Here is a 24,785-nt window from a genome sequence, read left to right on the forward strand (position 1 = left end):
TGGGCATAAGATTTTGTGGGCTATAACCAGAGGTGAAAGTAAGCCGATCCGGTATGGCGTACCGGCAAAAGCCCGTACACCATACTGGACCAGACCGACTTCCGCAGGCTGGCACTTTAAATACCTTGCCAATACCTTCAAAAGATGAGCCTGGGAGCACAATTTCATAACTTTCTTAGACACTAAAAATCATGGATGCAATAAACACACTGGATTTATGACTCATTAAAAAAATCTATAGCCCATTAACCCTCCTTCCTCCTAGACGGCAGACGCGTTAACTACCCACTTCACTTTGAACAGTCTCTTAGAATATGTTAACTGCTTATGCTAAACAAACTGTTCCACCTTGTCATCTCTGTGACACTGAGTACCTTTCCCACCCTGAAGAAGAGCTGTGTGTAAGCTTGAAAGCTTGTCTCTTTCACCAGCATAAGTTGATCCAATAAAAGATATTACCTAACCCATACTGTCTCTAGCATTTATTCAGGTGTGAACACATCTATTTAAACCAGACACATTTTGTGGTCCACTTCTGTATAAGCCTGTATTAAACACTGAACCCGGGACCAGATGCTTAGCTGAGATAAAATGACATTGTTCTGCTTGCACCAGTTGAGGTTCTGGCTCAGGATGTGAACAAAGGGGAAATATTTAGTACAGAATGTATCATGTTGTCCCGTAACAAATACCCATTATATAGCAAAATGATAATAAAAATATATTTTTGCTTTCCTATTTCCTATTTCAATCACTTAGTCAATATGTGACAAAACTGATTGCCGATGCAAATCATTTTTAAATCTAGGTGCACCTGCAAAAATATGCACGACCATAGAGCTAGCATAACCCCATATTTGTATGCATAAACCAGAATTTTTGCAGACAAAGTAGCTGTGGATACAAATGGTTGACTAAATTCTATTATGTGGACAAAATGGGTTCATTATACAGTATTAAGTGCATTTGTGCTCACATATTTGCATGCACAACTGCATAGCTAAATTCCCTCTAAGCTGCATGGCCGTGCAGCAGCCTATTTAGTGGTGCACAGGTGTTCAGGGATGTGGCAGGGAGAGATTCCTTTCCCCCAACCCTGGCCCCAACCCAGCCCAGCCACGGACCTGCCGCGGCTGGAGGAGAGGTGCCTCTCCCGCGGCCCCAACCCGCCCCAGCACGGACCTGCCACGGCCGTGGGAGAGGCACCCTGAACCCAGCCTGAACCCAGCCCCGTCCTGGACCTGCTGCGGCCTTGGGAGAGGTGCCCCACCCCATGCCTCAACCCAGCCCCAGCCCAGACCTGCCGCAGCCGTGGGAGAGGTGCCCCTCTCCTGGCCTCAACACAGCCCCGGCCTGGACCTGCTATGGCTGTGGGAGAGGCACCTCTCCCGTGGCCCCAACCCAGCTCCGGCCCAGACCTGCTGCGGCAGGGAGAGGTGCCTCTCCCCCAGCCCAGGTGCTGCTGTGGGGAAGGAGTGCTGGGAGGACTTCTTGCTCCCCGTCGCAGCCCCGGGGCAGCCTGCATCCCATCCCCTCATCCCTGGCCCCACCCCAGAGCCCGCACCCCCAGCCAGAGCCCTCAACCTCCTCACACCCCAACCCTCTGGCCCAGCCCTGAGCTCCCTCCCACACGCTGAACCCCTCGGCCCAACCCCCGCCACATGAATTTTGTTATGTGCACCAATATGGAGGTGATGTGTCGCACCTCACCTCCATACTGGTGCACATAACAAAATTCATTCTGCCCATGGGTGGGAAAAATTAGAAGGATCGCTGCTGCATAGTTCTCTCTTTTTAGTTCTACAGCTAGATTAACATAATCTGGAAGAAAACAAAAGGAAACCACTGTCCATAGTAAAACCTTAAGGGAGACGTGTAGAATGGGTAGAAAAACTAAATAAAGAGGCCTCTTTGTAACACCTGTACATATCCAGCTGCAAAAACCAATGACGGATCTGCAATAGAGTATCAAACCACAGAACTGGAAATACCCTGCAGCAGTAGTGAAGGAAAGCACGAATATTGTTGGTAGAGCATAGTTGATAGACTAGTAGCACTCTGTGAAATTTGTCCAAGCCGTGCTAATTTAAGAGCAAGTGCTGGCTGTCACCTAGACTGCAGCATCTTGGCATAAAACAGCATAGTCTCTAAATCTGCACTTATTCTTGGTTTATCAAACTTTATTTGATGCATATATTTATTTATCAAGATTAGAACCATGATCTCTGCTGCTAAAATATAAATGTTCATTATAAAATAATAATGTACAACTTTGTTTTGGCACTTGCTATCAGATAATTGCTGAATATGTAGTACCTTTCATGGAGTTTGTAAACATGTTGATTTGTTAAGGTTGACAGGCTATAATTAGGCTTGAGAGAATTCAATTTTTTTTTTAACTTGATGGATAATATTGATGTTTATTTTTAATCATTTTCCAACTTTTATCGATTTAAATATTCACAGTTGTACAAAATTATGGGGTTTAAACTTTTTTTTATTTGTATCCGTTTACATTTTCACAGTTGTTGGAAACTATAGAGGGGTGTCAGACAATATGAGGGGTCAGGAAAGTAATTATTGAATGACAGTAGATATTGAGATTCAAAAAATTAAAGCTTATAAACATTAAAACACAAACTGTCAACATCCCATGTCAAAATATATAAACTAAGTATCCTTAAATCAAACTAATACATTATCAAGCAGCATTTTTCTTACTTGCCTATCTGTAAACTTGATGGAAATTTATTCTTGTTGGTTTGTGTCATAAAGTAAAATTTATGTTTACCAGCTGTGACATTGTCTAATTAAAATATAACCATGCAAATTGTTATTGCTACCACTGTTATATAATTGCAACAAATTTTGTACAAAGTGTAACACATGGCCAGAAAGGGTTAAGCACCCTGCAGGCTAAGTGACCCAAAGCCAACCATTAAAGACATGTTAGAAAGTATCTGAATGGTAATTTGGGCCATTCCCTGCTAGATAGGCCAGAACTTTGAAGTGCAAACCTGTATTAAGAAAAGGAGTACTTGTAGCACCTTAGAGACTAAAAAATTTATTTGAGCATAAGCTTTCGTGAGCTACAGCTCACTTTGAGGTGATACTAATTGTGTGTGTTTACTTATATTTTGTTTAATAATTACCCATGTAAACAGACAGTTTCTGTCTGTCACTATAGCTATTGATTCAGAGATCAAAAGGGAATATTAACACTTAGCTGAATCTGGAATGCAATAATGTCATTGTCTATATGTCTCTTTATAGTTTGTGATATATTGCCTAATGGATAAATTATTTTATGTTAATCCATGAAGTTAATTACTGGTGAGGTTTAGGAAACAGAAGGTTACATCAAAAGCCTATTGTTCACCCAGGACTGTATGGTCAGGTGGCTGCTAGAAAACTGCATAAAAGACCCTTGGGTCCTGATTCTGTCATCTCAGATTCTGCTTGAGGCTTCATGCAGGGGAAGCTTAAGCCGTAAGGACTGAGATCCCGTCCTGACTGGACCACCTTGAATATAAACATTAGACTATAACCTGTGAACTAATTCTGAAAGAACTCTTTGCAACTCCTCAGCTCACTATCTCTGTTATGTTTCAGAGTAGCAGCCGTGTTAGTCTGTATCCGCAAAAAGGAAAGGAGTACTTGTGGCACCTTAGAGACTAACAAATTTATTTGAGCATAAGCTTTCGTGAGCTACATCAGATGCATCCGATGAAGTGAGCTGTAGCTCACGAAAGCTTATGCTCAAATAAATTTGTTAGTCTCTAAGGTGCCACAAGTACGCCTTTTCTTTTTATCTCTGTTATGAATCTGAATCTCAAGAATTGTACTCATGTCTGTATGTATACTGATCTTTTAACCAATTCTCTCTCTCTTTTCTAACAAATTTTAGTTTAGTTAGTAAGAATTGGCTGTAAGCGTGTATTTGGGTAAGATCTGGAATATTCATTAACCTGAGAAGTAATGTGCTTAATACTTTGGGATTGGTAGAACTTTTTTATATGATGAATAAGTTTTTCAATAATCTTCATCATATTTGACTTGGGTGTCTGGGTGGAGGCCTGAGGCTGGGTCACTTTAAGTGAACTGTGTTGTTGGCTTCTGGATAACCAGTGAGGTATTATCTAAGTATTGGAATATCCACCAGCTTTGGGGATTGTCTGCCCCATTCTTTGCAGTTCACGCTAATTGAGTGACCTCAGTTGGCTCCCCTGGAACTCCGGTCACACCAACATTTACTGATAAAAGAAATGAACAGTTGGCCAAATTTTGCTTTCATTTACACTATTGTAAATCCAAATAAAATCTTTAAATAAATTTGAGATTTACACTGGTCTAAATACAAGAATGTAACCCCCATCTTTTAGCAGTTTTTAAAGCTGTCCTGCAAGTGAGGGGGGAATAAATAAGGAATATTTATTACACATGTAAGGGGGAAAATACTGAATGAAGAAGAAACTTTTTGGGGAGGTGGGTTTGGGATGGATGAAACTGGAAAGAGAGGTTGAATATTTTAAAGGCCCCAATGTTCATGGGAGTCCAGTATTTATGAGCTTAGAACAGTTCAGAAATCTCGTATAACCTCAAGGATTACAATTTATTAGCCAATTGCAACAAAAATGGAACAAAAATATTTTATAAAGTAGTAACACTTCAAGAAATACCATTATACTTTGGGTGGTTGATGGCATTTATGTTGAAGGCATAGCTGAGGTATGCCAGCATTTATAAATGTGTTGTTTGTATTACAGGTGGAGCAAAACCAAAATCATAGATATGAACATCTTTGAATTTTGAGGTGTTCATAATCCCCACCTATGCACAAATGTTGTAAATGACCTTTATTTTCATAATGGACAGAATCAGAACCCCAGATCAAACATGCTCACAATTTGGGGGTGTTTGAAAGCTGGACTGAAAATTGTGTGGCATGGGCCTGAATGTGGCTTGCATAATAGATACTTTTTTCAGAGTAGCAGCCCTGTTAGTCTGTATTCGCAAAAAGAAAAGGAGTACTTGTGGCACCTTAGAGACTAACCAATTTATTTGAGATACTGAAACTGTAAAAATATCTAAATAAATAAAAATAAATTGCTTTGTTTTAGGAGTTAGAAAGTTTTCAGCCAACCATTTTTTCATAATACACACAAATATGTCTAGATGATTCTTGGAAGAAGAGCACATTGAAAATGGGATTGTCTAATTTTCCTTCTTGCTTCCTTTCACAAACATGTTTTCAAAGATAAACCAAATTAACATATTCCCAATTACTATTGGTAGTCTCTTTTGTTTTTTCACATTCAGAAGTAGAATAACATAACACAGACTCTCAACTAACCGGGAAATTGTCACCATTAATTTTCGTGAAGGTTAGATGCTAGCAAGCTTCGCCAGATCAGATCACAGTCCTCTCTTCTGTTTCCAAGTCACCAGTGGATCTTCCTCAAGGCATATTGCAGTGAGATTAATAAAAGTACTCCTGGATCAGTCTTTTGGGTGAAGAGTCAACAGACTAGCAGATGAACCAACTCTCTCCCCACAGGACACCAAGCCATGCTGAGACACATGAGACAGAATTATTTTGCCTTTTAGCCTACAAATTGAAGATGCCTGATCACTAGCAGATGTTGTCAAGGATGAGGCTTGTGAAGCAATTAAAGAAGAGATGTCAGCACCTGAGGCAGAATCTAACGGTTGCAACAGAAGAATTCTGTGTTTGCCCTGGAGTGGGGTGATGGCAGCATATTGCAAAGAGAATCATAACAGAACATCTTGACAATATCATATGTCAGCCTCTAGGCAAAATGCCCTAAATTCTGCCCTTAAATGAAAGATCCTGCTGTGCAGTTGTAGCACATGTTGCTCACTTTCAACCCTATTTCTAAGATCAAGAGTTTTAGAATCACCCTCCACTACCAGAACATAACTCTTATTGTTTGATTTCTCATTTTATCTGACGTACAGAATCCAAAACTCAAGCAGAATTTGACTGAATTATTACACCCTCACCCCACGTATGCTATCTTAGCATACGTGCAATGGGCCACAGGTGGCACGTGACCAAAATTCATCACTGAATTTGGTCCACTGGTTGGACCACTAGCTTCCCTGGCCTGCGTATTGATGGGGAGCGCGATAAGAATGATGATCACACTCCCACTGATCTCATATTTAACCACCTTTGTAAATCATAGAGACAGCCTAAGAAAGGTGCTAAACAAAGGCTCAAGACTGCAAGGTGGTGAATGCCTTCCATGGACCTAGGATCTTATCATGAACTCCCTTTACGTACTCAGCACCTGGCAGGTATTGGCCCTTACCAAAGGGTATTATTAGAAAATAGAGAAGTAAGAAATGTGTTTACATTTTCAGCAGAATATTGTACCTGATTGGGGGAGGAGGGCGTCTACAGGATTCTATGCCCTGAGAGGGAGCAGAGGGCTGGTGGGGGTTATGTTTCTATAGTATTGATTGACCCGTGGATCTCAAAATGCTTCAGGGACATTAAAGTTCTCCCTTTCATCCCATTTCACAGATGGGTAACTGAGGCATAGAAAGGAAGTGACTTAAACCCAGCCTCGGAGTCCTGGACCACAGCTTTATCTTCTAGGCCCCCTGTCACCCAAAGAGGCAGAGCAGCACCAAGGAGTCTTGGCACCTGGCTCTACCCACTAGGCCCCCTGGCACCTCCAGACCCAGAGCAGAACCCAGGACTCCGGGCACCTGGCTCGACCCACTAGGCCCCCTGACTCCCCCAGACCCAGAGCAGAACCCAGGACTCCTGGTTCCTGGCACGACCCACTAGGCCCCCTGACAGACACAGCACAGTACCCAGGAGTCCTTGCTCCCACGCCCCTCAGGCTGCCCCTTCCCAGTGGGGTCCAGCCCGTAGGCAAGGCCGGGCCGGGCAGGGCCGAGCAGGGCCGGGCCACCCAGCAGCCCATTCCCCCTCCCCCACCATTTCACGGTTAACGTGCGAGCCCCGCCCCCTCCACTCTTCTGCCTCGCCGCCCAGCTCCGGCTCGCCCGCACTCCGCCCTATTCCCTTCCCTTGATTGGTCGGGAGTTTGGTGACGTCAGCGGTCAGGGCTGAAAGTGGGCGGGGCCGAGCTCGGGCCTTCGCCGCTTCAGGGTCGCTCGGCCTCAGGCTGGTGTCTCCGCGGCGCGTGCCTGCGGGGGGTCCGAGCGCGGTGGCGGCGCCCGCGGTGTCCCTCCGCCGCCGGGCCGGGATGCCGAAGCGCTCCTGCCCCTTCGGGGACACGGCCCCGCTGCAGCTGAAAACCCGCGTGGGGCTGCGGGAGCTGAGCCGCGGCGCCCTGGGCGAGAAGTACCGGCGGGAGCTCTTCGGTGAGGGGCCGGGCGCGGGGGCCTCCCTGCCCGCGGGGCGCGGGGAAGCGGCAGGGACCGCGCGGGGCAGGTTATAGCGGCCCCGGGCGGGAGTCCCCGGGGGGCGCGGCGGGGCGCGGCGGTCTTGTGTCGCCCCGGGCTCCCTCCGCGGGCAGACGGGCGTTGCGGTAGGTGCCCAGTAGCGGGGCCTGGGGCTGGCCAGGGCTGCTCCCGGGGCGGTTTGGGAGGTTGGTGGACAGCGCCATGGGGGGGAGCTCTGGGGGCCCCGGGCAGTCCCTTCCTGATGGCAGCCGAGCTTGAGCTTCAGAAAGCTCCAGCGTTAATAACCCCTGACACACAAGCTGTCAACGTCACCTGGCAACATGTTCCCGGGAAACGTCCTTAATGCCAACTCCCAGCCCTCAAACGGCGTCTTTCTTCCTCCGCCCAGCCCTAAATTGCAGCTGTCCAGGGAAGCAGTTTTTCTGTGGGTTTCCCATGCCTGCGGTGAGATGGACGTTGACCCATTTAAAAACTCATCCTTCCAGGCCTAGGATGAGTTCCTAGCGTGCCCCTCTATAGGGCTGTTCTTAACGTGACTCTCTTCTTCCCATCCCTGTTGCTGTCTCCTAGAAAAGACCAAGGAGCTACTCTTCCGAGGCGCCCAGGCCTACATGGATAGCATGTGGAAGGGCAACGCAGCAGGGACCTGCACAGTCCCCTGCTTTCCAGAGCCACTTAAAGATACACAGGAAACTTGTACTAAGTACAGTTGGAATGGACAAATGCTCATTGGGCAAGATGGAAAACTACTGAGGCATTCCCAAGCAATGGAAAAGAGTAAGTGGCATCTAGCTAATTATTTGTTATATCACCAGGTATCTGCGATATCTTTGGATCAGCAGCATAGGGAACAGAGTAGCAGCCGTGTTAGTCTGTATTCGCAAAAAGACAAGGAGTACTTGTGCACCTTAGAGACTAACAAATTTATTTGAGCATAAGCTTATGCATAAGCTCTAAGGTGCCACAAGTACTCCTTGTCTTTTTGCAGCTTAGGGAAGTGGACTTCATTAGTCTCCTTCGGTGAATGCACAGAACATACCTTTTTCTAGTAGAGTTGCTTAGCTGTTGCTAATGACATGTTTAGTTGAGGTCATGTGGCTCCCTTTTTGTTTAAAATATAATTGATTTAAAAGCTGAGATCCTCATAATCAGTTTATAAATTTAGTTAAATATAATCTGCTTGATAACGTAGGTGTGGCATGCCACAAAATTCTGTCTTCAATGAAACTTCATAGGTGGGCTATATTTTGTGCTGATGCCTGCAGTAATGCACTTTAGCTGTCAAAATTTCCAACACCACTAATGTAATTGCAGTCATAACATTGATATGGAGGTAATCTACTATCCTGAACCTTGTAGAACTTTAAACATCTGATGTTCAAATCTTCTGTTCTGGTATAAGAATCTAAAAACCTATTTCTAAAACAGCTCCACCAGTCGGAGTTTCCAAAGCCTGTTCCTCCTGCATAAGAACGGTTGATATCAAAGAAGCTTGCACACAATGTGATCGTTTTGTATGCCAGAATTGCAGCAAACTCTGCAAGTGCTGTAATGCTGTTGCCTGTTCCTTGTGTTCGATTATCGAGTAAGTGCCTCATGCAACTTTTTAGAATATACTATTTCAATAAGGGAAAGGCTGCAGTATGCATCAGATTGTAATGGCCCATTCATATGCTGTGCCTTCACATACTGTATCTTCATGTTGTACCCAAGTGATCCTGAAACTTTCAAGGGGCATGTAGTTTTGTCATTAAACTATCTGAAACAGGAAAGGATATAGTGTATGAAGTAATCTACTCTTACTGTAAGTGACTCTGCTTTCTATCCAAATGTTCTGGGAGGTGAGAAAGGCATGTCTCCTATCATAGCTCTGTAGAGCTGATAGAGGGAATACATACTTGTGAAGTAGCTGGAAAGAATTTACAGCACCATTAGTGTTTCTCTAATGCAGCGGTTCTCAAACTGTGGGTTGGGACCCAGTTTTAATGGGGTTGCCAGGGCTGGCTGGGGCCCAGGGCTGAACACCAAGCCTTAGTGCCCGGGGCAAAGCCTGAGGGCTTCAGCTCTGGGTGGCAGGGCTCAGGTTACAGCCCCCCTGGATGGGGCTGGAGCCCTTGGACTTCAGGTTTGGCCCCCCTGCATGGGGTGGGCTTGGGTGGGCTCAGGCTTCTGTCCCCTCTCTCCTCCCCCCGCCCACCCAGTCTTGTAGTAATTTTTGTTGTCAGAAGGGGGTCTCAGTGCAATGAAGTCTGAGACACCATTTATCTACATTAGAGCAGGGTTAAGTCTTATAGTTCTTGTTTATGGTGAGCTTTGAAGAAAGGAGGGGAAGCTTTATACTGTGTCCAAAATAGTGTACACTCATTTGACATGTGACTGTTTCTCTTCTAGTTACAGTGATACTGGCGAGCAAGTTCTCTGCAATGGCTGCTCAATGTTTGAAGCCTGAAACTCTTAATGAACTATCAACACCTCTTTATGGCTAAGGTATCAAGTGCCATGAAGAACATGTTTATACCTGACCCTTCTAGTGTGTGGAATTAACAATGGGATTTCTATGCATTTTATGTGATATTTTTTTAATACTGTAGCTAAATAAACTTTTTTATATGTTAAAGAGACTTCTGAATTACTGATGCTATTATCTGAGGCTACAGTTACCTTCAAGGACTATCTTGAGCTGGATTCTACTGGCATAGATAAGCATAGTTCCCAGCACTACAAATAACATTTAGAACACACATTTTGTGTCTGAAGGCTGTTCAGTGGCTGCTATCTTTGGATACTGGTTTATGGGTCAAAATAGTATCAATTCATGTAGTGCTTTTTCATAGGGTGATGGCATTGTTCTAGACACACAGCCTTTCATCTGTGAGGTCTAAGCTCAGGCACTTGTCCTAGGTCACATAGCTCAAAGCAGAGACGGGAGTAGAATTTGACTCACAATATGATCTGACTTGTAAACGTTCTCTACCATACACATTATTTGCTGCCTGAATCTTCATGGTTCCTTCTAGCATAACCTTGATCTAGAAAAGATGCATATGTGGTACCCTCCTTCGGAGTACACATCAGAAATCTAATTATTCAATAAGCAGCTTTGTATGTAACTATATCTGGACATTAAGTTTGATGTCTACCTCAACCAGAAACTGCAAACTGTCAGTGGGAAAGGATACTTTTTTCCTAAAATATTCAAACTTTTTTTTTTAAAGTAAATTAAATTTAAAGATCATAAAAAGTTATACCAAACACTTTTTTTGGAACCGTGACATCAGCTCTACAGGCTTCCTTCATCCTTCTGTTTTTGTTATAGTGAAAATAGCTTAAACCTGTATTTTGTGAATGTAAAACATTCTTTGGTAGATGATGATACTGTGCTTAAATATCAGGGTTGTTTTTTTTTAGAGATTTTAGGAAACAACTTTTTGAACAGAAAACAATGGTTTTGAGTTAAGCTCTTTCTACAAACTTGAACCTCTGATGTGTCTGCTTTTTTCCCCCTTTCCACTTAGGGTTACAGGCTGAAAATAGTGACACTCTTCCAGGCTCCTGGAGAGATCAGGCAGGTTGTTTACAAAGTATTTGTATTTCAGAGTAGTTGACAGACGCATTTTGGCTCATTTATCCTTACATTTTATTTCATATGAGCTTGTGGTCGAAGACCACTGAAGTGGATTTCATGGCTCAGAATCCCTATTAGTTAGTAATCCTCAAGCCTGTCCCTTCGAAAAGTGGCTGTCATGATAGCTGCCTCATGCAGACAATGTAGGTTTAGAAGGAAGGAGGGAGAACCGGAAAAGGAGTGCTTCTCTGGATTGCATGGATGGGAAGAAAAAGGAAACCGAAAGCAGAGAAACAAATGGCAAAGAAAACTTGCCTGTATTGGAACGGTGTAATGTGCTCCAGAAATGTTATTTAAAGGGCACCTGCCTTCTTTGTTTCTTCACAATCCATTTGGAAAGTCTGAAAGGTTTATTTTTGCCTCAGAAATATCCTTTTGGTGTAGTTGTATTTTAACTCTCAAAGCCTGACACGTTTTGTTTTTAGGGGAGGATTGGGGAACTGGAGCGAGAGCTTTTCAGCCCTCCATTAAATGTTTTAAATCTTTTAATGGACTTATTCCCCTATAGGCAATTCAGTGGGGAAAGGATTTTTAGTCTGAGTATCGAAATCTCTTTTGGCTTTATTAGCTGAGGTATAGGTACTAACGGTCCTTCCTGTGCCATAACGGGAAAGACACAGATCACAAACACACTCTTTCTACATTTTCAAGTTACTTTTAAAGTGTGTTGCTGGACCTCCTGGTTCCCTTGGTGCAGTTTACTATGGAGCAGTATAGGGTCTGCTCCTGGGATGCTTACAGAGCTGCAGGCAGTGGTAACTGCATGTGTTCCATTACTGGAATGGGAAATAGGCCTCACTTTGTTGCATTCAGCTGCATTTGAGTTTTCTTTGTGATTACAGTATTCCATTATTCCAAGGTGGGCACTGAAAACTTTAAGTTGGGTGGCTGCAAGTATTGGGACAGTGTAATAATGCTAAAGGTTCAGACAAAGAATAAGTCTTTCTTCTAGCTGCTGGGTTGGCTGTAGTTCTAGAGTTTTAGCTTTTACACCACGGCTATGAGAGGGTAGGGGTTTCCTTTAGGCTATGGATATAACAAAATAACTGCATGAGACCCTTCCATTCCATTGCTATACTTACTTTGTTCTAAGGCTTTCTGTGGGTACATCTTACACTAAGCGCTTTTTTCGGTGGTGTGTAGTGTATGTAACCGAGTAGCTTCCCCAGCATGGTATAATTGCAATGTAGATAGTGGGGTACAGCTAGGGCAAGTAAAGACACGCATGAAAGATGTGTGTATGTATGTGAATACATGGCTCTCATCTTGTCCAAGCCATGCCTCCATGTCTACAATGCTACCATTAGCAGTGTAGTGTCCCACTACCAGCTGGCTGCTGGAGCCCTTCCCAGACCACAGGGAAAGGCTCTGGTGGTGGAGGGGAGGCAGCAGTGCCTCCCCCCTGCCAGATTCTTTCCTTGCTGCAGTGAAAGGCTTTGGCAGTGGAGAGTTGCTGAAAGCCTTTCCACGCTGTGGAGCCTTTCGCTGACACTTGTAGCTACATGCTGCAGTGTGGGTGCAGCTTGCTTTTCACTGCAGACACTAGTGTGTAGTGTAGACGTAGCCTGTGTTGCCTTCTAGCTTCATTTCACCCCACTGAGTTGGCCTCACAGAATTCACCTTTTCAAAACAAAAAAGTAGATGGTTAAGATAAAGGAGATAACACACTTAGGTTACTATAGTTTCTTGTCCCTGAGACCCTTAATATGCAGGAAAGAAAGAAAGTGTATCTGGAAGTAAAGCAAGGACCTAAAGCGAAATGCTGACACTTTTCTTTTCTGTGAAAGACCTCTCATTCCTCTACAGTGTGATGTAGGAAAATCGTAATCTGTTTTTAAAGGGCGTGGGTAAGCTGGTGGGGAACACATGCTGTTTACCTGCTGGCCTCATGGAGCTCAGGGAGAACAAGTAATCCAGCCTTGGAGACTATTCTGCTGTTGAGGACCGTCACTGTCCGAGGAAACTGCAATGCAACCTTACAGCTGGGGAATGGGGCAGAGCTGCTGCAAAGGCACAGAGCCTCAATGTAGCCATCTTGGAATGCTTGTAGTACATAAGTGAACCTTGCATCCTCTTTGGCAGGGGTAAACCCATCATAGAATGAGTGGAGAACTCCTTGGAGATTTTCTTTCCTACAGGCCCCTTGTGCAGGCTTTCACATGGGAGTGGCTAGTCAAGTCCTGTCTCAGTAAAAAATGGTGTATAAAGGAAAAAATCTGGTTATGCAGTACATTGATTTCTTTAGGATTGTTCAGCAAGTTTGCAGGGCACAGTATGCTTTGGATATTGTGTTAACTGCTTCTCACTTATGCTGAAGCAAATCAATTATCCTACTATAAACAATTACAAGGACAGTCCAAAGGCTTTATAAAATTTTAACATGGTTCATTGGATAGTAAATAAAAGATCCTTAATTAAAATGGCAGTAGTGGTTTAGGATGGTTTCTGTGCCTTTTCTTGTCAGCTGTCCTTTGAATCTTATATTTTGTGTTAGCAGAGATGGATCAAGTGACCTAACAGATCATTTATTTTTCTAGATTGACTACTTCTGTTGTACAGCATTTTGTACCTTTTGCATTGTGTAGAGGTTATTTATTTTTAAGTGGCTCAGATGTCATACAAACAAGCTGCATAGCACTTTAATTTCTGTATTGTAATGCCATTTGTGTTGCCAGCTCAAGCAATTTTAACATGAGTTTTGCAATATATTGGTGTTTTTTTTTCTTAGCTCTCCAGCTCCTGGTGTCAGATGATTGTGAGAACCTCAGCTTTCCTTTTTTTAAAAAAAGAAAAACAAACAAACCAAAAAAACCCCCCACAAGTTTCTTGCCCACATGATTGCAGAGAAAAGCTTGAAAAAGTGAATGTTAAAAGCTCAAAAACCTGAAGACAAATTAAGACTGAAATTTATAATTTTTAAAATATCATTATTTTGGGGGGCATTTTTGAATGTTAATTCTTGAGGTTGGAAATAGTGATTTTAAATGTATTTCATTTGTTCTTCAGTTCAGTTATTTTTTTTTTTTTCTGTTCCTCATTTAATAGTGTAAATTTTTCATCGCTACCCCAGTGTCAATTTAAACTGGTGGTATAGGTAGTGCAGGTTGCTTTAAGGTTTTATATAGTGATAATTACTTCGTATATGGATTTGTGCATTTGCTTTCAGCTATTTCCATAATTCTGTTTTTAATAAAATGTAATGGTTGGAACTAGAAACATATTACTGCTGATTGGGGTTTGTACTTTATTTTTGTAATCTTTTAATTTCTTCCTTTTATTCATTCTCTCGGAGGAATACCAATGTAGGTGGTAGGCTAGATCCACAGCTGATAAAACAGCATAGCTACACTAAAATCAGTGGAGTTATGCCAGTTTATACCAGATGAAAATCTAGTCCACTGTGAATGGAATAGACTCTTTTTTCACTGAAATATTAAACCAGTTCAAATATACCTGTTGATCTGTCATAAATAGGCTATTTCAACAACATTTGGTAACAGTAAGATGTTTAAAAATGCTCCCATTATTTTCAGACTGCTTAGTGACTTAGGCCCTGATTCTTTAATGTGATCTATGTGGATCCAACCTTGCACTTACCCCATTGATGGCAGTGGGGTTTCCTGAAAGCACAAAGGTCCAGGCACACTTATCTGATTAGAGGATTGGGGCCTATGATTTAAATTTTGAAAAGTTTCCAATATTTGAATAAATTGAAGTGCATGATGGTGAATGCCCACTGTGCTAAAACTAGTTTTAGCATATAGCCACAAGGTGGCATTGCCTTGCAAGTTTTGCATAAATTCTTAATCAATATTCTGTTTTTCCTCAAATCGTGGCAGCTGGATAGAGGCAATCAAGTCATGATTGGGTCAACAGTTTTAGTTTGTAAAAAGGTGCTTTTACAAAACCTACAGTAAGAACAATAGAATGTTTCCAGGAACTTTAAAAAAAAAAAAAAAAAAAAAAAAAAGTCAGGGGGGAGACAGTTATTTAGCAAACATTCCTCTGCAATATTAACTTTGAGGGGACTACTCATGTAAATAACTTTAAGCACATGCTTAGGTATTTTGCTGGATGAGGCTCAAGTGGTCAAGTTAAAATTTTAATATGCTGTTATTTGTCCTAGCCCATACTAGTTCCATTTTAAAAGCCTGATGTGCCTACTCTTTTACAAGCAGATTACTCATGTACTGAGATTTTGATTTCTTTCCATAATACTAAGATAGTTTAAGGCTACAAATTAGATTCAGAAGTAGAGCTGGACAGGAAATGGTTTTCCCATTCTATGACCATCTTTGCTATTTCAAATTCTTTCCCTTCCCCCTCCCCCTGTTTTGTATCAAGATAAAACTGAGATCTTTGGAAAATTTTCAGAACAGAAGTGTGAATATCCTAGTGCACATTCAAACTGAGATATTGTGATCTTGTGCAAGATGATTATTTAAAAAAAATAATCTGGTCATTGTCCTATAAACCACCTTTGTTCTGAAGATGAGTAAACTTCTTTCCAGGTGGTGGTAGTTGTCAGTGTTACTGCTTCTAGAGCTGTGTGAAGAAACCTATTCTATTCAGTATTGGACAGATTTTCACAAGAGCTCAGCACCCAACATGCAGAACTCTTCAGATCTGCTCATACCTGTCTCAATGGAAGCTATTGTGTGCTGAGCTCTTGTGAAAATCTGGTCCTGACTGTAAGATTAAAAACTGAGGCAGACAATCACCATTTTTTTTTTAAATACACACATGGACATAGAAAGAAAAGGAGGACTTGTGGCACCTTAGAGACTAACCAATTTATTTGAGCGTGAGCTACAGCTCACTTCATCGGATGCATACTGTGGAAATTGCAGAAGACATTATATACACAGACACCATGAAACAATACCTCCTCCCACCCCACTCTCCTGCTGGTAATAGCTTATCTAAAGTGATCATCAAGTTGGGCCATTTCCAGCACAAATCCAGGTTTTCTCACCCTCCGCCCCTCCACAGACAAACTCACTCTCTTGCTGGTAATAGCCCATCAAAAGTGACCACTGTCTTCACAATGTGTATGATAATCAAGGTGGGCCATTTCCTGCAGAAATCCAGGTTCTCTCACCCCCTCACCCCCCTCCAAAAACCACACACACAAACTCACTCTCCTGCTGGTAATAGCCTATCCAAAGTGACCACTCTCCTTACAACCTGCATGAAAATCAAAGTGGGCCATTTCCAGCACAAATCCAGGTTTTCTCACTCCCCCACCCCCATACACACACAAACTCACTCTCCTGCTGGTAATAGCTCATCCGAAGTGACCACTCCCCCTACAATGTGCATGATAATCAAGGTGGGCCATTTCCAGCACAAATCCAGGTTTTCTCACCGCCCCCCCCCCCCCACACACACAAACTCACTCACACATGGACATAACTTTCTCTATTGTTCAGACAGCTTTGGAAATATCCAGCAGACATGTAGGAACTGGAATTAGCCAAAGAGCCTTAGATCTTCAGTAGTTTGGTGAAAGGTGTTTGTTGTTGGGGAGAAGAGGGTGTGTGCCTGTCTGTGGTTTTTTGTTTTTTAAACACCAAACCATTCAGAATGATGGCACTGGTATTTCATGTTACTGAGAGAGAGTTTGCACCAGCTCTAGAATCTATCTTCATGTGCTCGGCCTATATTTAAACCTGCCTCCAGCAGTCTTTAGTCTGGTTTGCTTAGCTGTGGGTACATTCTTGGTAGTGGTTTATGTCTACTGAGAAATTTGCTGTTACTTACTGTTCTTATAAAATACAAATTCTTACTCCATCCAGAATTTAGTGAGATACTCTTTTCAGTAACTAAATCAGCATTATTGTATTATAGTGCATCTTTTGTAGGCTGCATAGCAATTGAGAGCTCTGTAGCTGAACTGCTGCTGGTACAAATCCAAAGGGCCAGATCTTCAGCTGCTGTAACCAAGTGCAAATACACACTGAGTCAATGGAGCTATGTTATTTTATACCAGCTGAGGCTCTGACTCTGTTTTGGCATAAAGCTGTGATGTCATCATAATTTGTTTAATGATAACAATAGGCTTGGCTGCCTACACATCACAAACCCTTAGCCTGAAGAGTTTACAGTCTGAAAGGTCAGACAGAAGAAGCTAGGCTACACTGGAAAATCCAGTGATAGGAATGACTGGATTTTTGAAGTAGTAAATTAATTTCTTCTATCAAAGATGGATGGTTAATTGCATGCTGTGATGTTTTAAATATCCAGGGTAAAATCCTGGCCTCATTAAAGTCAATTGGAGTTTTGCTAGTGTCCTCCTGGGGTCAGGATAATCACCCCATAAATGTATATACCAGTATTCTACAGGAACTTCATCTACCCAGGGGGTAGTTCTATATAGTTATTGTACAGCACAAAGCAATGCTACACAACAGTTTGGGCCAGGCAGGAAAGAATACTGTACACAACTGCAATGGAAGGAGGAAGACTCACTATCCAAAATAACCACGCTCTCTTGGTCAAATTCTAACACACCTGCTCCTGCAATAAAGTGCGTTGTGAACTTTTGTGACAGCAAGTGTGGAGACCTTCCATTGTACATGCTACTGAACAGTCAGTATTCTCAAGGGCACTGGCTGAACACAGACCCAAAGTGAAGGTTTATTGTGTTCACTCTCTAATAATTCTGCAGGGGCAGGTTGACATCAGATCCGGATTTGACACCGTGAAGGGGTTTGCCCCCACTGGCATCACCAGTCTCTGTTGTGGGAGCACAGATCAGCACTCCACTAGCTCTGCCCCAAAGCAGGTAGGACTGACAGGCCTGATGACAGATGCATGCTATCTGGCCCAGCAAGCCAGGCCTTGGAGTGTTTCAACTGCTGAGCCTCTGGTTTACCTTTGCTCTCTTATACATGGGGGAGGGCTGGAAGATAACACAGCTCTTACTGCCTCCTTTCCCTGTGGGGCTGGAGGGCAGAAGTGGCTCCTCTATAAGTAGCCACATGAAGAGGGGGGCTGCACAGTGGGATTGGGAACAAAGTTAAGAGAATAGTAGTTGGGGAGAGGAGAGAGCATGGACCAGAAAAGATGACGAAATCTGGGAGCATCTGCCAGAGACACCAAATATATGTGTGTGGCCGGTGGGGGGAGTCAAGTCTCAATGAGAAATGAGTCAAAAGAAGAAAAAATACCAGTACAAAACATTGAATATTATAGAGAAAACTGAGGGAAAACTGGCACTTATTAATGTTGCATAAAAACTTTCTTAATCTTTAACAGTTGGCTGGTCCATGTTTCCCTTCCAGTCCTCTGTATACAGGCAATGCACAGTGGGCCAGATCCGACTAAATGGCAGCGGCGGCAGCAGCAGCAGCAGCTCTGGGGAGCAGGGAAAAGAGCTAATACAGGCAGGGGTAACTTTCATCTTCCTGTATGAGCTCCTTTCCCTGCTTCCCCGAGGGGGCTTCACTCTGTGGAGGGAAGGCAGATGGTGGGACCAATGCCCGCCCTCCTGTGGGGTTGGTTGTGTGGTTTTTTTTGTTTTTGGCCAGATGGGGAGTTTGAGGCTACTTTGCACTGTCATAGACTCTCTCCGTGGCAGCTCTCAGCTGCTAGAGGCTTCCACCAGGGTCTGCACCAGCAGAAGCCAGCCTAAATATTATGTTATATACACACACATGCTATGGGTCTATACATCTGAATTCATGCTACTGTGGCTGTACTCTAGGAAAATATACCTGTGTATTTGGGACTGTTACTTTAGTGTATCTTTTTTTCCCCCTTTCCTGGAGCCTGCATGTACATTGTGTTGTTATTATGGAAGGGTTGCTTATGAGCACAGGGCTGTTTGCATCTGTTCTTTTTAAAGAAAACCTGAGTGACAAATTTTTAGGTAGGAGAACCCCAGATAGTGCTATGGACGTTGCAGCCGAGGGAGGGTAGGTCAAATCTGAGTGCTGTAGATTTCAAAAATGTCCTTTTTAAATAATGACCAGCCATGTTTTGACTTCTGCTCCATGAGGAAAAGGAGTGCTGAGTAGTCAAGCTTCAAGCAAGGTGGTTTTATTCACAGTTGTATTTTAAAATTACACATTAGATGCTGCACTGCTATTTTTTATTTAGGGATTGTCTGATACTATCGTTAAGGTGAATTTATTATGCCAGATTTCAGGTCCATATATTGGGCATTCAGCAGCTAAACTTCTATTACATCTAAGACCCTGGGGGAAAGAAGATGGTGTTTCCAACAGCATCAAACTTCTTAGACATGTTGCTATGTAAACGTGCTATTTGGTTAGGACTAGATTTGGATACCTTCACTCTATTCACATTGAACAATAACTAGCCTCAGTGCATCTGGATTTCTTTGAAATCAGTGGGATCACTTACGGAATAAGGTGTGACTCCAGAATTGTCAGTTCAGGTTGGGTCACCTTTTCCTACGAAACTGTTTAGCAAAGAGAAAGTTTGACTTGGGACAGAATTCATTTGTAAAATGTGAAATTATGGAGAAAAACTAAAGGTGGGCCAGGTTTTGATTCCTTTAGCTAGATCTACACCACAAGCTGGGGATGTGATTCCCAGTTTCCACAGCCATGCTTGCACTAGCGCTCTTTGAGCTGCCGTACTAAAACGCATTGTGTAGTCAAGGACGCACAGGCAGGGGCGGCAGTGGCCCAGGCTAGCTGCCTCAGTGCATACCCATAGCATCCAGGTGGGTTTGGACTCAGGGCAGCTAGCCCATGTTACCCCAGCTACACTTTTATTTTTAGTGTTCTTGTTCAATGAAAGCTAGTGCGAGCATGTCTACTACAGCTGGGAAACACACTCCCCAATTCAACTGTAGCCATAACTTGACTCTTAAATACTCGTACGTCACATTGTGCCAACTCCACCTGCATAAATAAACCCATTATTCCTCCTCTCAGGCTCTAGCCTCTGCTTTATGCTCATGCCTTCCCCCCTCTGGTCTTCTTCTCCAGCTGCACCAAATGACGTTACAGGTCTCCTTCAAATTCTCTGATACCTCACTCGGCTTGGACTCACCCTACCCTCCGCAGTGCCATCCATTCTTACTCTAGTGCCTACATTTTACTCCTCAAATTTTGCTAATTTTTATATATAAAAATGAATTACTATTGTTTGTGGCAACTGAATCCTATGACGATTCCTATCGCATCCTTCCCTTTCCTCCTTTTGCAGCAATATTGCTTCGCATTATTATTATTATTCGAGCTTATAAAAATGCACCTGTTGTGATTTTTCTGCCCATGGACAAGTGCTATGAAGCCATGTGTGGGAGCAACATTAACTAATGAACTTTGCTACCCTAAAAAGGCTTCCACCTGAACCTCAAATCCTCAAAGCAAGAATGAAGAGAAAGGCCTTGCACCTGTACCTCAGGAGTCAAACTTACACTCCGTTGGACCAGGGTTAGAAGCTAAATTTCAGAACATAGGGCTGTTCACTGAGAATACCTTGCCTCACACAGCTAGGGACTTCCTGTTGAGGCTCTGCTGAAATATGATGAAAAAAAGTGGTCTTTTCAGGTATATGGAATCCAATAAATGTTTCACTAAACTGATGGGTTAGTCACACCCATAAGACCAGAGCCACAGCAGTCCATGGAAAAGAGTGAGGGAGTGGAGTATAGTAATGAAATGGTTTGGTTTGAAATGATTGCTCTCTGACAGAGCAACTAGTCATCAGTTCATAAGACTGCAACACATATGCCATTAGACTGAGCTAAGAAATGTCTGCACTCAGCAACATTTGGGATAATAGGCTGCTTATTCGCTATATGCGCTGTGTGGCTTTTCCCCTGTTATTAAAGAAGTTGATCTAAAAGGGACAAACTTGCTTGTTTGCAATATATGCCACCCAGGAAAAAAACAAAAAACAAAATCTTTCTTCACGGACTGATTTCCTCAAATGAGCTTTAGCGATACACTGCTGTGAAGCCTACAATGAGGTGGACCAGACCTTCATCCTAAATCCCTGCTTGGGGGGGCAGAAAGTTGCTTAACATATGTTCCCAGTTCTTGTTAAGCTTGGCATGGGCAAGCAAAGAGCAGGATCCTCAGACAGAGAAAAATATTCAGAATTGTCAATAGTACAAGTCTCATAGTTACTACTTAAAATAAATACATGTAAGCAATTCAAAGTGGCAACAAACAGAAAATGTGTTCCAAGATAAAGCAAAAGTCCCAGAGTTTAGGTAATCATGAGCTTGAGCCTTGAACGTTTAAAGGTCATGATATTCAATTTGGGGAGGGAGACATCTTGGATTCAGGTTCAAGCAGCAGGTGAGCTGGTTGGGAAAGGAGCAGTAGCTGTGAGATGTGTAGAACCTAAGTATTTGTAAAATGAGAATGTATTGTAGGGGGAGGAATGGGGCATTTAAGGGAGCTACTTTTCTCTGAGGTGCCAGTCGATAAAGTTTTGGGTGTTTGGAGACCTTCTAAATATTGCAGCTGCCCAGAGAACACAATGCTTTTTGCCCACGTTTGAAGGAAATACACTTTGGCGTACGCTAATGGAATATGTGGTGCTTTTCAGTTTGCCAGTAGGAGAGTACAAAATGTGGTTTGCGTGACCCACTGTTTTTTGTCTGATCTAAAATTTCTCCAACCCTGTGACATAGGCAGAAGCAAGGACAATGCATGCCTGCTTCCTTGTCAGCATTCTGAAGCATTCTTGTCTTGCCCTGGCTGTTGGCCTCAGATAGGTAGAGGCCTTGTGCTTCTCATTTGCAGTTGCAGATTTTCTCTCCTGTTTTTACTACAGTGGTTCCCGGTCTGTGAACCACTGGTGGTCTGAGGAGAGCTATTACTTATTACTTGTATTACCATAGCACCTAAGTCAAGGACCAGGACTATGCCACACAAACAACAAAAAGACAGCCTCTAGCCCTAGTAGCTTAGAATCTAAGACGAGACAACAGATGGATACAGACAGATCGAAGCTATAAGGAAACAATGAGACAGTATTGGTCAGCATGACAGGAAGTGGTCTCAACCCACCAACAGCTGAATTGTTAAGTTTTTTGTAGGCATCACTTTAAAGGAGTTTTAAGAAGGGATTTTAAGGAGGATAATACGTAAGTTTTGTAGATGTTTATGGTGAGTTCCTCCAAAGCATGTGGGCAGCATGGGAGAAAGCCTGTTTGCAAATTTAACAAATGGGAGATGGAGGTTGGCCTCATGTGCCCATTGGAGGCAAAGGATGACATCCTGATTCTGAACGAAAGATGATAGATAGGGTGAGGACAGGCCATGAAGGGGCTTGAAAGTGAAGACAAGTAGTTACGTCTGATGTGATAGAGAAGGGATGTAAAGAGACGGTGACATGGACAAAGTGATGGGCTAGGAAAATCATCTTTGTGACAGCATTCTGAATAGATATGAGCATGGAAAGTAGCATTTGTAGAAGCCAAAGAGAAGGATGTTATGATAAAAGCCTGGGTGAGAGTTTTAGCTGCGTGGAAGGTTAGAGGAAGGCTGTATTTTAGGGCTGGTCTACACTACCGCTTAAGTCAATGTAACTTGCATCACTCCGGGTGGAGAGTTTTTCATACCCCTGAGCAATGTAAGTTACATTGACTTAAGCGCTGTCCACACCAGCATAGCTTCTGTCTCTTGCGGAGGTGGAGTAATTATGCTGACTGGAGAGCATTCTCCTGTCAGCAGACTGCGTCTTCACCAGAGTGCTACAGCGGCGCAGCTGCATCAGTGCAGCTACACCGATGTAGCACTCTAGCGTAGACTTGTCCTTAGAGACGTTATGCAGAAAGAATCTGCAAGACTATCCTGGATGCGGGGACCTAGAGAGAGGCTGCGTCAAAGATGAGCCTAACAGGCGGTATGCAGGGTGTTGTTCACAGTGATTGACATGCAACTGACTCTCCTTATCTTCATCTACTAAATCATAATGAAAGTTAAAAAGATGTTACATTTCTATGTAAGCCAGTATAATAGCCGTAGGGATATCATGCAATCAGAGGCAAGATGGGTGGTATAATCACAAATGGGAGGGGATATGATCCATGAGACACTCTATTAAGATGCGGACCATACTGTGAAACAGAATTGGTGACTGTTTTACTCTGTTAACATTGGCTTCATTAGTTGGTTCTTACTGATTTGCAGGGTTTTGTTGTTGTTCCACTAAGTGGCATTTTGTGTGGTGGTATTGAGACAGAATCTATCACCGCAGCAAACTGGCAAAACACCCCAGCGAGATATAACTTTTCTCTGGAGCATCTCAGATGGATTACATTATTTTGCTGACTCTTGTCTTTCTGCATTTGGAAGGCAAGGTCGCTCTTTGGGAGGTTTAAACGAATAGGCAGAAGTTATTGCAACCTATATTAGGATGCTTTATATATATGTTGGCTCAGAACTTGTAACAACTTGTAGAATCATAAAATTGTAGGACTGGAAGGGACCTTGAGAGGTCTTCTAGTCCAGTACCCTGTACTCAAGGCAGGAATAAGTTTTATCTAAACTCTCCCTGACAGGTGTTTGTCTAACTTGCTCTTAAAAATCACCAATGATGGAGATTCTACAACCTCCCTAGGCAATTTATTCCAGTGCTAACTACCCTGACAGGAAGTTTTTCCTAACGTCTAACCTAAACCTCCCTTGCTGCAATTTGAGCCTATTGCTTCTTGTCCTATCCTCAGAAGTTAACTAGTAAATTTTTTCTCGCTCCTCCTTGTAACAACGTTTTATGAACTTGCAAACTGTTATGTCCACATCCCCCCCCCCCCCGTCTTCTCTTCTCCAGACTAAACAAACCCAATTTTTTCAATCTTCCCTCCTATGTCATGTTTTCTAGACCGTTAATCGTTTTTGTTGCTCTTCGCTGGATGTTTTCCAGTATGTCCACATCTTTCCTGAAATGTGGCACCCAGAACTGGACACAATACTCCAGCTGAGACTGAATCAGTGAGGAGTAGAGCAGAATTACTTCTCGTGTGATGCTTACAACACTCCCGTTAATACAGCCCAGAATGATGTTTGATTTTTTTACAATATTGTTACACTGTTGATTCATACATAGCTTGTGATCCACTATGACCCCCAAATCCCTTTCTGCAGTACTCCTTCCTAGGCAGTCATTTCCCATTTTGTATGTGTGCAACTGACTCTTCCTTCCTAAGTGGTGGAGTACTTTGCATTTGTCCTTATTAAATTTCATCCTGTTTTCTTCAGACCATTTCTCCAATTTGTTCAGATCATTTTGAATTTTAATCCTCTCCTCCAAAGCATTTGCAACCCCTAACTGCTCAGTATCGTCTGCACCGTGTATAAGTGTACTCTCTATACCATTATCTAAATCATTGATGAAGATATTGAACAGAACTGGACTCAGAACTGATCCTTGCAGGACCCCATGTGATATGCCCTTCCAGCTTGACTGTGAATCACTGATAATTACTTGGGAACAATTTTCCAACCAGTTATGCACCCACCTTATAGTAGCTCCATCTAGGTTGTATTTCCCTAATTTGTTTATGAAAAGGTCTTGCAAGACAGTATCAAAAGCCTTACTGAAGTCAAGATATACCACATCTACTGCTTCCCCCACATCCGCAAGGCTTGTTACCCTGTCAAAAAAAGATATTAGGTTGGTTTGACATTTGTTCTTCACACATCCGTGCTGAGTTACTTATCACCTTATTATCTTCTAGATGTTTGCAAATTGATTGCTTAATTATTTGCACCGTTATCTTTTCAGGTACTGAAGTTAAGCTGACTGGTCTGTAATTCCC

General features: G+C 42.9%; 1 protein-coding gene across 1 annotated transcript; it reads left to right on the forward strand.

Annotated features, from left to right (window-relative positions):
* The first annotated feature begins 7,039 nt into the window (after positions 1–7,039).
* On the forward strand, positions 7,040–10,021 carry SIVA1 (SIVA1 apoptosis inducing factor). Its single transcript, XM_037901059.2, has 4 exons — positions 7,040–7,362; positions 7,975–8,181; positions 8,833–8,989; positions 9,796–10,021. The coding sequence occupies exons 1-4, from the start codon at positions 7,245–7,247 to the stop codon at positions 9,851–9,853; spliced, it is 540 nt and encodes a 179-aa protein (XP_037756987.1). The 5' UTR covers positions 7,040–7,244; the 3' UTR covers positions 9,854–10,021.
* Positions 10,022–24,785: the final 14,764 nt, after the last annotated feature.

Source organism: Chelonia mydas, chromosome 6 (assembly GCF_015237465.2).
Source record: "Chelonia mydas isolate rCheMyd1 chromosome 6, rCheMyd1.pri.v2, whole genome shotgun sequence".
Taxonomy (NCBI): domain Eukaryota; kingdom Metazoa; phylum Chordata; order Testudines; family Cheloniidae; genus Chelonia; species Chelonia mydas.

Coding starts and splice junctions, on each gene's coding strand:
- SIVA1 (XM_037901059.2), top strand. CDS start 7,245: ATGCCGAAGCGCTCCTGCCCCTTCGGGGACACGGCCCCGCTGCAGCTG. Junction 7,363..7,974: donor GTACCGGCGGGAGCTCTTCG/GTGAGGGGCCGG, acceptor GCTGTCTCCTAG/AAAAGACCAAGGAGCTACTC. Junction 8,182..8,832: donor TTCCCAAGCAATGGAAAAGA/GTAAGTGGCATC, acceptor TTTCTAAAACAG/CTCCACCAGTCGGAGTTTCC.